Source organism: Perissodus microlepis, chromosome 3 (assembly GCF_051167445.1).
Source record: "Perissodus microlepis isolate ML-2025 ecotype Zambia chromosome 3, ASM5116744v1, whole genome shotgun sequence".
NCBI classification, from domain to species: domain Eukaryota; kingdom Metazoa; phylum Chordata; class Actinopteri; order Cichliformes; family Cichlidae; genus Perissodus; species Perissodus microlepis.
Window position 1 is genome coordinate 11,638,441 of NC_140463.1, and position 14,270 is coordinate 11,652,710.

General features: G+C 39.8%; 1 protein-coding gene across 1 annotated transcript; it reads left to right on the plus strand.

Moving 5' to 3' along the window:
- Nucleotides 1–784: 784 nt before the first annotated feature.
- On the plus strand, nucleotides 785–10,595 carry LOC146389909 (alpha-N-acetylgalactosaminide alpha-2,6-sialyltransferase 1-like). Its single transcript, XM_084920007.1, has 7 exons — nucleotides 785–882; nucleotides 1,043–1,319; nucleotides 1,542–1,704; nucleotides 5,140–5,302; nucleotides 9,635–9,773; nucleotides 9,863–9,966; nucleotides 10,496–10,595. The coding sequence occupies exons 1-7, from the start codon at nucleotides 785–787 to the stop codon at nucleotides 10,593–10,595; spliced, it is 1,044 nt and encodes a 347-aa protein (XP_084776133.1).
- Nucleotides 10,596–14,270: the final 3,675 nt, after the last annotated feature.

A 14,270-nucleotide genomic window follows, 5' to 3' on the forward strand; every position in this document is an offset into this window, starting at 1 on the left:
CCTGTTTGTTACCTTTCTGACTCTTCCATCAGAGCTGGGATACACCTCTGTGAGTCTTGCCAGTCTTTAGTAATTTTGCAGAGCACTGTCCTCTTGGATAATGACGATATCATTAACCTTGGTGTTTATTTGATCCCCAAGCCATATCTGTTTTTGCTGGAGATTAAGAAGATACTCCCTCCTCCACCCTGTCCAAAACTCATTTGCTAAGAACTGCACCTGGCACCATGTCTTTAGTTATTCTATAGGGTCTAGTTTCTTATGTTCTTGTTTAGTAATTTTCCCTCTGTGTAGCTGACCCATGTGTCTCCCTCTGTGTGTCTAGTGGATGTAGTGATGTGAGTATTGTGCTTTGTCCCACTCCTTGTGTTCTGTATTTCCTCATCCCATCGTGTGCTTCTCTATGTTCTCTTTCTCCCTCCAGGCTGTCTCTGTGTACTTCCTATTTTATTCTGAGGTCTCTCTCATGTAAGTGTAGTAGTTTGCCAGGGTGCTTGGAATGCAGCATGGTGTGACCAGGAAATTAAAATGTTGTTGTGCATGTCTATCCCTTTGTTGTATGATAAAGGCACAAATGTCTGATGACATGTTGTGTATGGGTGTGTCTGCTTCTTTAATTGCTTTGGATTTTGTATTAATGTTTCTTTGGCAGTTGTGCTATAGCCCTGCCCTGCTGCATCAGTGCCAAGGTGTTAGGTGGCTCTTCCACCTGTGAGCAGCTCTCAGGAGGGAGAGCAGATCGTTTTTGAGCTTAACTGAACAGCAACAACTCCACAAACCAGAGATGGCAAAGTTCATTTTAAAGTTTTTTTCTTTGCTTTTTTTGTCATCGTGTATCTTGATTATTTTGAATTTATTCGACAATAGAATAAAAAGTATCAGGTGGGTTGTGTTTTTCTATGTTGACTCATGAAAAACCTATGATTGATTTAATCTGTTTACTGGTAAATTATTTTTTTATTTCTGTAAAGTTTTTCAGAGAAACACACACTATTTGTCTCACTAATTATCTTATGTTGCTTCTTTTTCCCTTTTGATTCAGCTGGTCAACCTTCGTAGAAATAGATGACAGTGAATTGGAAGACTTTGTGCTTGAGAGGTACAGGGCATACTGGGAAAGAAAATTAAAATCAGGACCACCACATCCTGACTTTAGCAGAAGGTTTGAAGCAGAAATAGCAGATTCAGCAAAAAACAACACAACACAACGCATTGTAGCTGAGACCCCCATGGCTCTCCTCTACAAAAAAGACTTCAAGAAGCTTCCTCGGTGGGATTTTGAAGATATTTACAGTGAAGATACTCAACGTAGACGACCAGTAAGCATGTTAAGACAAGATATAGTAAAAACAGTCAAATGTATTAACTTTATGGATGTGAGCCAGCATAGCTGGAGTCATACCAGCCATCTGTATGATGACTGACATTTCAGTTTCTGTCTTTTTGGCTTCCTGACGTATTGCTTTTGCTGTTTCCTGATTTGTTACAAGTCATTCATTTTAACTTGTTTCATGATTTAATATTTTTTCTATGATTTTCAGACATGTGCTCAGTCTCTACGAAACTCTCAGGATGAGAAATTCAAGAAGGCTTTTCTTCCTAACATACGTTTGTTTCGGCACAAAGACAACATTAACATGAGCGAGTGGAATCGGCTTTCACATTTCAACAGTCCTTTTGGGTTTATGGAGTACAAATATGATGGTAGGTTTTTATGAAGCTGATATTGGGACAGTATTTTGTGTCAGACTGAGGAATAACAGAGTAATATACATCTATTCTCTGACTGGATTTTTAAACACCTATGTAGTTTTATGAGATATGTTTAAACAGCCAATGAAATAACAGCACGTGAATGCATTTAGGAATGGATGAATAGAAAAGATGGCGTGCTGATATAAACCTAACTCTGGACTACTTAATAAAAAAAACATGAAGCAATTATTTTAAGTAAAATACAGTTAAAATATATAAATTCAAACATTTATTTATTCAAATAATTAATCATTAAGGAAAATGTGCTTGGTATAAACTGAACATATACCAATCAAACAAAAGCTTACATTTAAAATCTACTTAACTAATCTAATTAACTAATGTAAACAGATTAGTTAAAGTATGCATTTTAGGCATTTTTTGTTATTTTGAGTGAATGAAGACTTATGAGAGACAATAGAGTGACTGTTTTGGTAGTCGCTCTATTGTAATTTAATAGAGAACTATTTTGGCTGGAAATTTTCAAGTGCCGAATTTCAAATCAAATTCAAATTTTATTTGTCACGTACACAGTCATACACAGTACGATATGCAGTGAAATGCTTAGACAACTGCTCGTGACCTAAAGAAAAAAAGAAAAGGCTATGAATAAGATAGGAAATAAATATGAAATTTAAAAAGGGTAAATTTAACTAGGAAGGAATAAAATAAAATATAAAAATTAAAGTTAAAAATGAAATAACTGTACAACACAAATTAGAATGAAGGGTAAATTTAACTGGGAAAGAATAAGATAAAATATATAAATTAAAGTTGAAAAATAAAATAACTGTACAACAAATACACAATACACAGTATAAAACTATATAAGAATGTATGAAGAAATATAAATATATATATATTTATACAATAACAGCAGCTGTACAAGTATTAACTGGAAATGAAGAATATAATGACCAGTGTTGTGCAATCCACATTATTTAGTGTCTTGTGCAGTGCAAATATGCTTAAAGTGATTAAGTGATGAAGTGAAAAACAACGTCCAGAATTTCCAGTGTGTGTGTAAGAACTATATGTGTGGGTCAGTACTGTGTGGTGGTGTGATTGAGAGACCGTATCGCCTGCGGGAAGAAGCTCCTCCTCAGTCTCTCTGTGTTGGTCTTCAGGGAGCAGAATCGCTTTCCTGACCTCAACAGAGAGAACAGTCCGTTGTTGGGATGGCTGAGGTCCTTCACGATCTTCCTGGCCTTGGTCCAGCACCGCCTGCTGTAGATTGAGTGCAGGTCAGGGAGCTCGGAGCGGATGGTGCGCTCAGCTGACCGCACAACCCTCTGTAGAGCTCGTCTGTCCTGCATGGTGCTGTTCCCGAACCAGGTTAAGATGTTTCCCGTCAGGATGCTCTCTATGGTGCACGAGTAAAAGTTCCTGAGCACCTTGGAGGGCAGTTGGAAGTCTCTCAAGCGTCTGAGGTGGTAGAGACGCTGACGGGCCTTTTTCACCACGGTGTTGATGTGACAGGACCATGACAGGTCCTGCGTGATGTGAACTCCGAGGTATTTGAAGCTGTCCACTCTCTCCACTGGGCACTCGTTGATGACAGGGGTCTGGTAGTTCCTCTCCTGCTTAGTGCTGAAGTCCACTATCAGCTCCTTTGTCTTACTGATGTTTAGAAGGAGGTTGTTCCTCTGGCACCAGTTCTCCAGATTCCTAATCTCCTTCAGGTAGGCCGTCTCGTTGTTATCAGAGATCAGGCCCACCACGACGGTGTCGTCAGCAAACTTGACGATGGTGGTTGAGCTGGTAGTGGCCACACAGTCATATGTGTACAGAGAGTACAGCAGGGGGCTCAGAACACACCCCTGGGGGGCTCCAGTGCTGAGAGTGGTGGAGGCTGAGACATGTCCGCCCATCCTTACTGCCTGTGGTCTGCCAGTTAGGAAGTTGGAGATCCACTGACACATAGATGAGCTGAGTCCCAGATGCTCCAGCTTGGTGGTGAGTGTGGAGGGAATTATGGTATTAAATGCAGAGCTGTAGTTGATGAAGAGCATTTTAACATAATTCCCCCTTCTAGTGTCCAAGTGAGTAAGTGATGTGTGGAGGAGATGAGAGATGGCATCGTCTGTGGAACGATTTGGACAGTAAGCGAACTGTAGTGGGTCCAGTGTGTCTGGTAGTGAAGAAATGATGAAGTCTCTGACCAGGCGTTCAAAGCACTTCATCACTACTGAGGTGAGGGCTACAGGGCGATAGTCATTGAGAGAAGCAGGGTGGGGTTTCTTCGGGACAGGAACAATGATGGACTCTTTAAAGCATGTGGGGATCACCGACTGAGATAAAGAGATGTTGAATATCTCAGTGAACACAGGAGCTAGCTGGTATGCGCAGTCTCTGAGGATACGACCTGGGATTCCGTCTGGTCCTGCTGCTTTCCTGGTGTTCACTCTCTTGAAGGCTCTCCTTACTTCATGCTCGGAGATGATGAGCACGTTTCCGGTGCTGGCAGTATCTTCCTGTCTGCAGCCGTTAGCACCGCTAGCACTAGCATCGTTGGAGTCCTTAGCTGCAGCCTCGAAGCGAGCATAGAAAGTGTTCAGCTCGTCTGCCAGAGTCACGGCCGCGTTCGTCATACCGGTTGTTGGTGCTTTATAATCCGTTATTGTCCTTAGTCCCCGCCACAGGCTCCTAGAGTCACTCTGTTGGAGTTGTGACTCTAGTTTCCTCCCGTAGCGCTGCTTCGCCTCTTTCACCGCCTTCCGCACGTTATATGACGCGGCTTTGTACGGGTCCATGTCCCCCGTCGTGAGTCCCATGTTGTAGGCAGCGGTGCGGGATCTCAGAGCGTCGCGGATGGTTTTATCCACCCACGGCTTCTGGTTGGGAAATGTGCTTGGTATAAACTGAACATATACCAATCAAACAAAAGCTTACATTTAAAATCTACTTAACTAATCTAATTAACTAATGTAAACAGATTAGTTAAAGTATGCATTTTAGGCATTTTTTGTTATTTTGAGTGAATGAAGACTTATGAGAGACAATAGAGTGACTGTTTTGGTAGTCGCTCTATTGTAATTTAATAGAGAACTATTTTGGCTGGAAATTTTCAAGTGCCGAATTTAACGTGGTTAGATATGAAAGAGTTTACACATTATGAGAGTGTTGGGATGAAACATGCTATTTTTTCAGGTCATGTATTATATTTTCTGATTGTGGCTATAAAGATTTAGTTGTTAATATTCATCGATTCAAACTATATGCTACCTGCATCATATTGTCTTGTTTGAGACATCGTTATAAAGACATCCATCTTTTAAATATGAAACATTAGTTTAAAGCAAACTAACAAACCTCTTCTCTACTCATACAGCAACCATAAAACAGTTACAGATTGTGTATTCATGTTTTTCTTTTGGTTTGCAGATGTGATGGATTCAGTGAAGCTGATTCCAAAGCCAAAAGAGCCACTGCTTCTCCCAAAACCAGGTGGTGATGGCTGTGTGCGCTGTGCTGTGGTAGGTACTGGAGGAATCCTGAACGGCTCAAAGAAGGGGGTGGAGATCGATAGCCATGATTACGTTTTTCGGTAAGAAAAAAAAACCCAAGCAAACCTGTTTGTTTTGTTTGACAGGCACTAGGCCAGGGGTCAGCAACCTTTAACACCCAAAGAGCCATTTGGACCCGGTTTCCACGCAAAGAAAAAACTGGGAGCCACAAATACTTTTTGAAATCTAAAATGAAGATAACACTGTATATATTGTTTTGTTTTGTTTTTTACCTTTATGCTTTGTGTGAACAACTAAAGTAAGTAAGTAAAGTTTATTTATGAAGCACTTTTCACAGACAGGCAGTCACAAAGCGCTGGACAGAAATATTAAAATAAGCAATACAATCAATAAACATTATACACAATGTAAAAGATCAAATGTAAATAATGTAAAGAATATAAAATACGTAGATCAACAAAAGGCTTGTTTGAACAGAAACGTTTTTAACTGCTTTTTAAAAGAATCCTCAGAGCAACTAAGGTGTGTTGCTTATGAAATCCATGAAGTGCTACAGAGAAAGTTACATTTTATTTATGTAATTAACACATTTTGAACTCTTAAAGAAATATAACAAAAGGAAAGACACCCAGCTGAACTAAAATGATCCATGTAGCAAACAAAAACTGTTGTGAGCCGCCACCCTTATATCATCTTTGGGCTTTTGGAGCCTTGACCTGACTTTTAAAAAGTAATTGGAAAAAAAGCACTATGCTGCTAAAAAAGGAAAAATAGATATTTGCAAAATTCTGCCTAAATATGTATTTCACCTGGTTAATGTGTGTGGCGGGGCGTGGTCTGCAGTGCCGCAGCATGGGAGTCGGACGCACCTGAGCAGCACCCGCAATCACGCCTCACCGCCTTAACGTCTGTGCTCTCTCTGCTGTTGTGTTGTCGGGCTGTGAGCTGAAAAGCTACAGCCGGCTGTATGCGTACAGCAACCGTGTGATCCATAATTGGCCTACCTGGGGTTGAAAGTGTAAATGCACGGCGTATCGGCGGGTACACCGGCTTCCACGAGTGTGACACTTATTTTGAGCGATGAAAAAAATAATAAGATATAATTTTATTTTTATATTTCAAAATCACAATAATCATCCAATTTAGAACTACAAGTTAAAAAAAGAACTAAACACAAATAAAATACACTTCAGCTAAATACTTCTAATTTATTTTCCCAAACCACCCGGAGCCGCAAAATAAGGACTAAAGAGCCGCATGCGGCTCCGGAGCCGCAGGTTGCCGACCCCTGCACTAGGCCAAGTGTAGAAAAGATAAAGCAGTGTAAAGCATACCCTGCTTTATCTTTCTCTGTGACTTTCATATAGGGCTGGGTATCGTCACTGATTTCTAGAATCGATTTGATTCTGATTCACAAGGTCCCGAATCGATCCACGATTCGATTCAATTCGATTGGATTCAAATTGGGGAAATTTTGCCTCAGACAGTCAGAAATTTTATAATTCAGATCATGCATCACTACATTTCCATAGTTTTATATCTATAAAAAGAAACCTGACACTTGCGAGACTTTATCAAAGGTGTAAGCATCACAGCAGATGCTGTGATGTTACTTGTTAAGTAGCTGAGGATAAAACACAGAAAAACGTGAAGGTGATTTTCCTGACCTAGGATTTTATAAAAATATTCTGCAGTAGATCAAAAATGAAAGAAAACCATTAATCAACATATAAACATTACCTGATGCTGCTGACGTGAAGCAGAGCAAAGTTACAGAGGTTTTATTAGAGACAGAGCTAAGTGTTTTGCAATTTTGCATTATTTAAAGTTTAAATTTGTTCAGTATTGAACAGCAGAAATGAGGCTTTCTTTTCGGAAGTAAGTAAAAGGAAAAAAACAGCGTCCGACAGCGCTGTAAACAACGGTAGACAAGCAAGGGAATAATCAGAAAACAGAAACTGTTCTTGAAGTATACTGAGAGAGAAAGAGAGAGAGAGAGAGAGCTGTGCATGAAGTGTGATTTTATCGTGGTGGAAGCAAAAGTAAATGGTAAATGGCCTGTATTTGTATAGCGCTTTTCTAGTCCCTGAGGACCCCAAAGCGCTTTACACAACCAGTCATCCACCCATTCACACACACTGGTGATGGCAAGCTACATTGTAGCCACAGCCACCCTGGGGCGCACTGACAGAGGCGAGGCTGCCGGACACTGGCGCCAACGGGCCCTCTGACCACCATCAGTAGGCAACGGGTGAAGTGTCTTGCCCAAGGACACAATGACCGAGACTGTCCAAGCCGGTGCTCGAACCGGCAACCTTCCGATTATAAGGCGAACTCCCAACTCTTGAGCCACGATCGCCCTCAAAAGTAAGAGGGAATTCACGACGATGTTTATGTGAAGCCTAATTTGGATCTTCTTTTGCTGCTGGTTCGGTCAATATTGTTTGGTGAGTGATGAAACCTGCAGCTTCAGAATCTAACGCAAAAAGGACGTAAACACAAAGCGCGGACCCGCCGAAACACCAGAATCAGCGAGCTGTCGGCTTCCAGCCCCGACTCGCTGATTCTGATCTGTCGACGGGTCCACGCTTTGTGTTTACGTCTTTGTGCAGAATCCATATACCTGCTCTCTTTTACTGTTTTAGTTGTTTGGTGGTTGTTAAAAATTTGTGAGGTTTAACCTGAGATTCTGGCGTTTCGGGCAAAATAAATTTATATTAAAAAATCGATTCAGGATTTTAATGAATCGATATCACGTTATCCAAGCTAGAATCGATTTTAATCGATAAATCGATCATCAAAACCCACCCCTACTTTCATACCATAATTTACAAAATTAACTTTATTTTGTATTCAGTAACACTTTAAACTCGTGAGAGGTAGAATTTAGACAACAGGGGACCTAACGGTTGTTTTCTATGATAGACTTCTGTACAACTGCTGTCATTTACGAAGAATGGAGTCTTCCATATTCATTCACTTCCGTACTGGCTTTACTCTTTCGATGTCCAACCTTTATATATAGTCTATGACTATATAAAAAAATCTAAATAAATTTTTTATAAAATTCCACAAAAACAACATTTTTGTTTATTTTCTAACTACAAAAAGTTGGAACAGGTAAAAAAAAAGGAAAATGAAGTAGGCCTAACCCCCCACAGCCCCCCAAAAACAAAACAAAACAAAACAAAACAAAACAAAACAAAACAAAACAAAACAAAACAAAACAAAACAAAACAAAACAAAATAAAAACACCTAGCTGAACATTCAGCTAACTAACAAGTCAGTGACATAATTGGGTATAAAAAGAGCATCTTGAAGAAGATGGCCAGCAGTTCAACAACATACAAAACACTAAGTCTACAAATTATGGAAAAATGTTCCTCAACAAAAAACATAAAAGGTTCCTAGACTTACATCATTGTTTCTATAGAAAAATAATTATTTAGTCATTATTTGAATTCAATTCGATTAATTTTTTCATATACCAACAATCATCTGAAGGCACTTTTTATTGTTAGGTAAAGATGCTAAAATAATACAGAGAACAAGCCAAGGACCCCTCCTGAAGGGAAAATGTCCTATTTAACAGAATATCCATCTACTGTGACCAGTTAGGGGTGATGGTTTACAGTACAATGTTTACAATTTGCAGTATTTACTGTGAATAATATCATAAAAATTTAACCTCCTAAGACCCGAACTCTTTCATAGCATCCATTTTTAATTTCTCTTTGCTGTTTGGGCTGACTGGGACTAGATAAATGTAAAAACAAAGAATTAGCTGATTTGTATTTTTTTTTCCTGATTTTTGTTTTTGACAAAAATGAGATCCACATATGAGGAAATTTGTTTTAAATTTCGATTCAATAGTGACAGTATAATGTCCTCGTAAGTGGATATCAGGCCGTTGTAGAGCAAAATGTAGTATTTTGGTCTAGACCAGCCAAAATATGATCTCCACATATGTGGACGCCAGATCCTAGGAGGTTAAAGTAACTAAGGCAGAGTGAAAAACTGGTCAGAAAAATTGAAAGCTGAAACTCTTTTTAAAAATCATAGTCTTTCTCTCTCTTCTCTCTGTGAGAACACAATGTCTATCTATTTATGGTTTGTTATCAGTGCCATCAAAGTGTAATATTCTTCGTAAAATTGTACATTTTTTCTGTGTTCCATTGTGTATAATATGTGGGTTTATCCGATTTGCAAATAACTGCAATCTGATACATTTTACACAATGTTCCTGCATCTTTCGAATTAGAGTTGCTTTATGATGATACTTCACATGAAATTGCTAACTGTCCCACAAGCAGTTTATATATAGCAGATATTTGTAGTCAACACCTAGACATTGGTATTACACTTTTAGCTAGCAACAACTGATAAAATGTATTCTTGTCTTGTCTGGCAGGATGAATGGTGCCATCACTAAGGGTTATGAGGAAGATGTAGGAAACAAAACATCGGTTTATGTTCACACAGCCCACTCCATCACAACATCACTTTACTTGCTCAAGAAGTACGGGTACAAATCTGCCCCTCATGACGAGGTACTTAAACTTAAAAGACAACAGTGTTGTATCGTACTTATTTTCCCTGCACAGAATAAACATAGGTGTTCTCCTTTTCCTTTTGGCAGGGTATAAAATATGTGTTGATTCCAGAGGGGATGAGGGATTTCCAGTGGCTAAAGGCTCTTCTGAGAGGAGAAAAGGTCTCTGCTGGCCCATACCGCAATAAACTGTGAGTATAAAATGCAAAAAAAAAAGAAAGAAAATTAATCAAGAAATGTATTCACCACTTTCAAAAAGTTGCAATTATCCCATTAAGGAATTAAGACTCCAACTGTATTTGTTTACGTTTTGTTTTGTTTTTTGTTTCTTTCACAATAGTCCTGCCTTGCGTTTTTGGAAGCAGAATCATGATGTAAATGTTTTGTACTCCCAAACACATATGTTTGTTTATTTTCCAGTAAATAAATAAACACTATAACCTTCTATTTTACCCTCTATAGAACACATAATGATGCCACTGAGGAGAAAGTTATTAAGATTATTTGTACTATCATACATTATCCTTTACAGTATTTATACAACAATTGGACAAAATAAAATATTAATCAATACAAATATATATATTTAATCTATTAATTTATTCAAAGTCTGTTGCCTCAGGTCAAGACTGTAACATAATATAATATAGAAAACAAAACAAAACAAAACAAAATGTGTGACTAACAAGTGTGCCATATTTTGTCTTCTAACCTCACCAGACCAAGGACCTACTATTCAAGGCAATACAATGAAAGTCGTTTCTACGTTCTGCACCAGGACTTCCTCCGATATGTGCGGAACAGGTCAGCCTGCAATTAACACCCTGTACATAGTATTTTTGTTAAAAGGACTATGAATAGTTAGAAGAAAGCTGAGAATGATCTCAAAACTGGAGGTGAATTAATTGATCTAATAGAGAGTGATCAGCCATGAAAGTATTATTCATGACTGTTTTATCATCTGGGACTTAACTCCAGGCCACTATGGACTGTAAAACAAACAAACAAACAAACAAACCAACGAAATCAACACATCAAAAACGCATTGTGATGAACTCAGGTGGAACAATGATGAAACGGTCCCAATCTGTACTTACAGTTTCTTTTTGTTGTTTACAACTCTACCCCAGGAATGCAACCTTATTAGCTAATTCAACCATACAGTTGTGATTCCTATTATAAATGAACAATAAGGATGAGAAACAAGCAAAACATCACTGGAATAACTGTTATAAGATTGTAACTCAGACATGAATGTCAGCATGAACAGTCCTTGAACAATGTAATTATACAGTACTTTTCCCATTTACTTTGAAAATGGGAAATATTTGTAGCAATTTATTGAAACATGTGCAAACATACATAGAAATACAATATATTAGACAGAATATATTGGTGCAATTCTAACCAATCAATGTTTGGTGTGACCACCTTTATTTTTCAACACAGTCTGAACTCTCTCAGGCAAACTTTCTTGTAATTCCTTTAAGTGGTCTTCAGAAGTAGGACTCCAGTCTTCTTGAAGTACATCCAAAATCGGGTGTCTTCTGACCCATTCTTTGTCACCATGATACACACTGCTTCAATAATGTTAAGAATTGGGCTATGGGGATATTGTTCCACTGAGTAATTTTCTATGCATGTGTTCTTTTACAGTGTGTTTGGGATTTGGAGGTTGCCTATTCTGCTGTCATAGAAATGTAGCTCATTTTTCCCCATGTGTATGCTTTTTTTTTTTTTTTTTTTTTTTTTGCCTGTCCCGTTTGGCTCTTTTGCCATCAGAATTATTGTCTAAAGGCAAAGAAAGATGCCCAACGGATTTACTTTACCAAATTGACCATCCCAGCCTTGCCGTAATGGTCCATTTGATTCACCTTTTATTGTTTATTTTATTTTCACTTGCTGAATACGGGACAGACTTGACTGGGGGAAAGAAGGGGAGAAAGAAAGAGGGAAAGAGAAACAGCTGAGAAGAGGGACATGGGCAAAAAACAAAAACCAACAGAATGGGCAGAAAAAAAAAATGCATCTATCGATCACCTGGATCACCTGTTGAGAAAGAAAAAAGAAAACAAGCAGAAGAGAACAAGAGTAATAGAATAAACAACATCACAATGATATATGGGAATATGACAGTAAATACTAAATATTAAACATTATTGTGCAGCACGTAAGATCAACAGAACACAGTGTGCTTTGAGGTAGGAGCCAAAAAGGGTGTAGTTTGTGGGTGTGAGCACCCGTGTGTACACCTGTGAGCATGGACGCGCTTGTTTTTTTAAAAGGTTCCTTCATGTAATGATCTGCTAGAGGGTGTGGGGGGCCACTGCCCCGTCCTCCAGGGCATGAAGCAGGTATGGAGGAGATCAAAACTCCAGACATCCAGAGGCCCCCAGAACACAAGAGACCAAGGAAGACCAACAGAGGGGCAGCCGCGCCACTGTCCCAGAAAGAGCTGAGGAGAGTCCCAGATGAGGGGTCACTCAGCAGCCGCGGAGCAGAAGCCAGGGGGGGTTGCAGTGACGCGCCCGTGAGCTCCGCCGGCAGCCAGCTGTGCCTGAGTGACCGAGCCCCAGGCTGAGAGGCCGAGGGCACCCCACCCCCGAAGTGGCCCGATCGAGCCCCAGGCTCCAGGCCCCGACAAGCAGCCACCAAGGAGTGAGCCGGTGTGTACCTGGACGCCCACCCCCGGACACAAAGAACCACCAATGCACCGATGTCTGAGGGCGTCTGCCACTGGCAGGGGAAGTGGTGGGGGGAGATAGGCCTCCAAACCTTGGAGGGCCTGAGATGTCCCCAGAGAGGTGGCGTCTGATACCCAACCTGACATATAGACACAGACATACAGGCACACACAGATACAAACAGTATCTGTGTGTGTGTGTATATATATATATATATATATATATATATATATATGTAAATGGTCTGTATTTGTATAGCGCTTTACTTGGTCCTAAGGACCCCAAAGCGCTTTACACTATACACAATCATCCACCCATTCACACACACATTCACACACTGGTGATGGCAAGCTACAGTGTAGCCACAGCCGCCCTGGGGCACACTGACAGAGGCGAGGCTGCCGGACACTGGCGCCACCGGGCCCTCTGACCACCACCAGTAGGCAACGGGTGAAGTGTCTTGCCCAAGGACACAACTGCCGAGACTGTCGGAGCCGGGGCTCGAACCGGCAACCTCCCGATTACAAGATATTGGGCCACAATCGCCCCAATATATATATATATGTCCATATATATATGTGTATGTATGTATATATATGTATATATATATATATATATAGAGAGAGAGAGGCTTTGGTTAGCTCTGCAGAAGGCTAACTGAAGCCGCCAAATCGCTGGTTCTTATTTTAGTCGACTGTGATTTCATAACCACTAGGTCTGGAAATGGAACAGAAGCTCTAGTCTGTATAGAGATACTGTCATCAGCACACTGAGACTCTTTGTTTCAGTGCAACAGCAGAAATCACTAAAGTCTTTGTGTAGAAATGAGGCATTCAGGACTCTGCAGATGAATGCTGCTGTGAACTTGAGTGAAATCTGCAGAGGAAAGGGACTTGTTCCTTAAAGTCTCTGTGCAGATCTGTGAGCATCAAACTCAGTCATAATCACTCAGTTATTACCTCTGTTTGCTCCTCTTTTCTCTTTTGATTGGAATGGTGGTAAACAGGGTGGTTTGTACTAAGAGTGGATGAGCTTTGTACTGATGATTCAGAGTGGTTTAGACAACAGGAGCTTATATGTAGATGTTTTGACTGGGACATGTTACTGATGGTTTGAGTACTTCATCCAGCAGTGACTGACAGATCGATGAAAATAAGATGACCACGACTGTCAGTGCTGCAGAGTGAAGTGCTCTGAGAGCAGTTCCACTCATGAATGAATGAATGAATGAATAAAATATAAAAGTAAAGTTACATGATATAATAACGTTATATAGATACTTTAAAACAGAGTTTTTAAGCGCGCTTAAATCAGAAGATAAAAGACAACGCATGGAATAGAAACAGTTATACAGCTGTAAGCCTCCATTAGGTTCTGTGGAAAAATACACAAAACAGTGGGCGATATTATTCATTAAATATCAGTAAATTAAAGTCCATTTAATTCTAGGGGTAATTACACCCTAGGCCTGTGTGCCATATTATAAAATGCTACCAAAATTCAGATATAATGTAAAACCCTGAAAATGAAAGTTGAAAGACTACATCTTAATCACATATTTATCGATTGACTTGCAATCCTCTGCGGAGATCAACAAAGGGAAACCTACAAAAATGGTGTCTTTGCCTAAGACATTGTGGATGACATTATATAGCATGTGTGTAGATTAGTGCACAAACTCTTTGTGGACTGGAAATCTCCCATCACTTTCTGCTGCTTGTATTCTGCAGTCTCCCATCCCTCCAACTAGTAAGTAGGTGGTGACCTTTACGTTTGTTTTCACCCTCGGAACAAGAAGATAATCCCGATCA

What these genes read in the sequence shown, in the direction of transcription:
- LOC146389909 (XM_084920007.1), top strand. Translation starts at nt 785, where the DNA reads ATGGCAAAGTTCATTTTAAAGTTTTTTTCTTTGCTTTTTTTGTCATCG. An exon ending in ATACTCAACGTAGACGACCA is followed by an intron (nt 1,320 to 1,541) that starts GTAAGCATGTTA and finishes TATGATTTTCAG; the next exon opens with ACATGTGCTCAGTCTCTACG. An exon ending in AGCCATGATTACGTTTTTCG is followed by an intron (nt 5,303 to 9,634) that starts GTAAGAAAAAAA and finishes CTTGTCTGGCAG; the next exon opens with GATGAATGGTGCCATCACTA.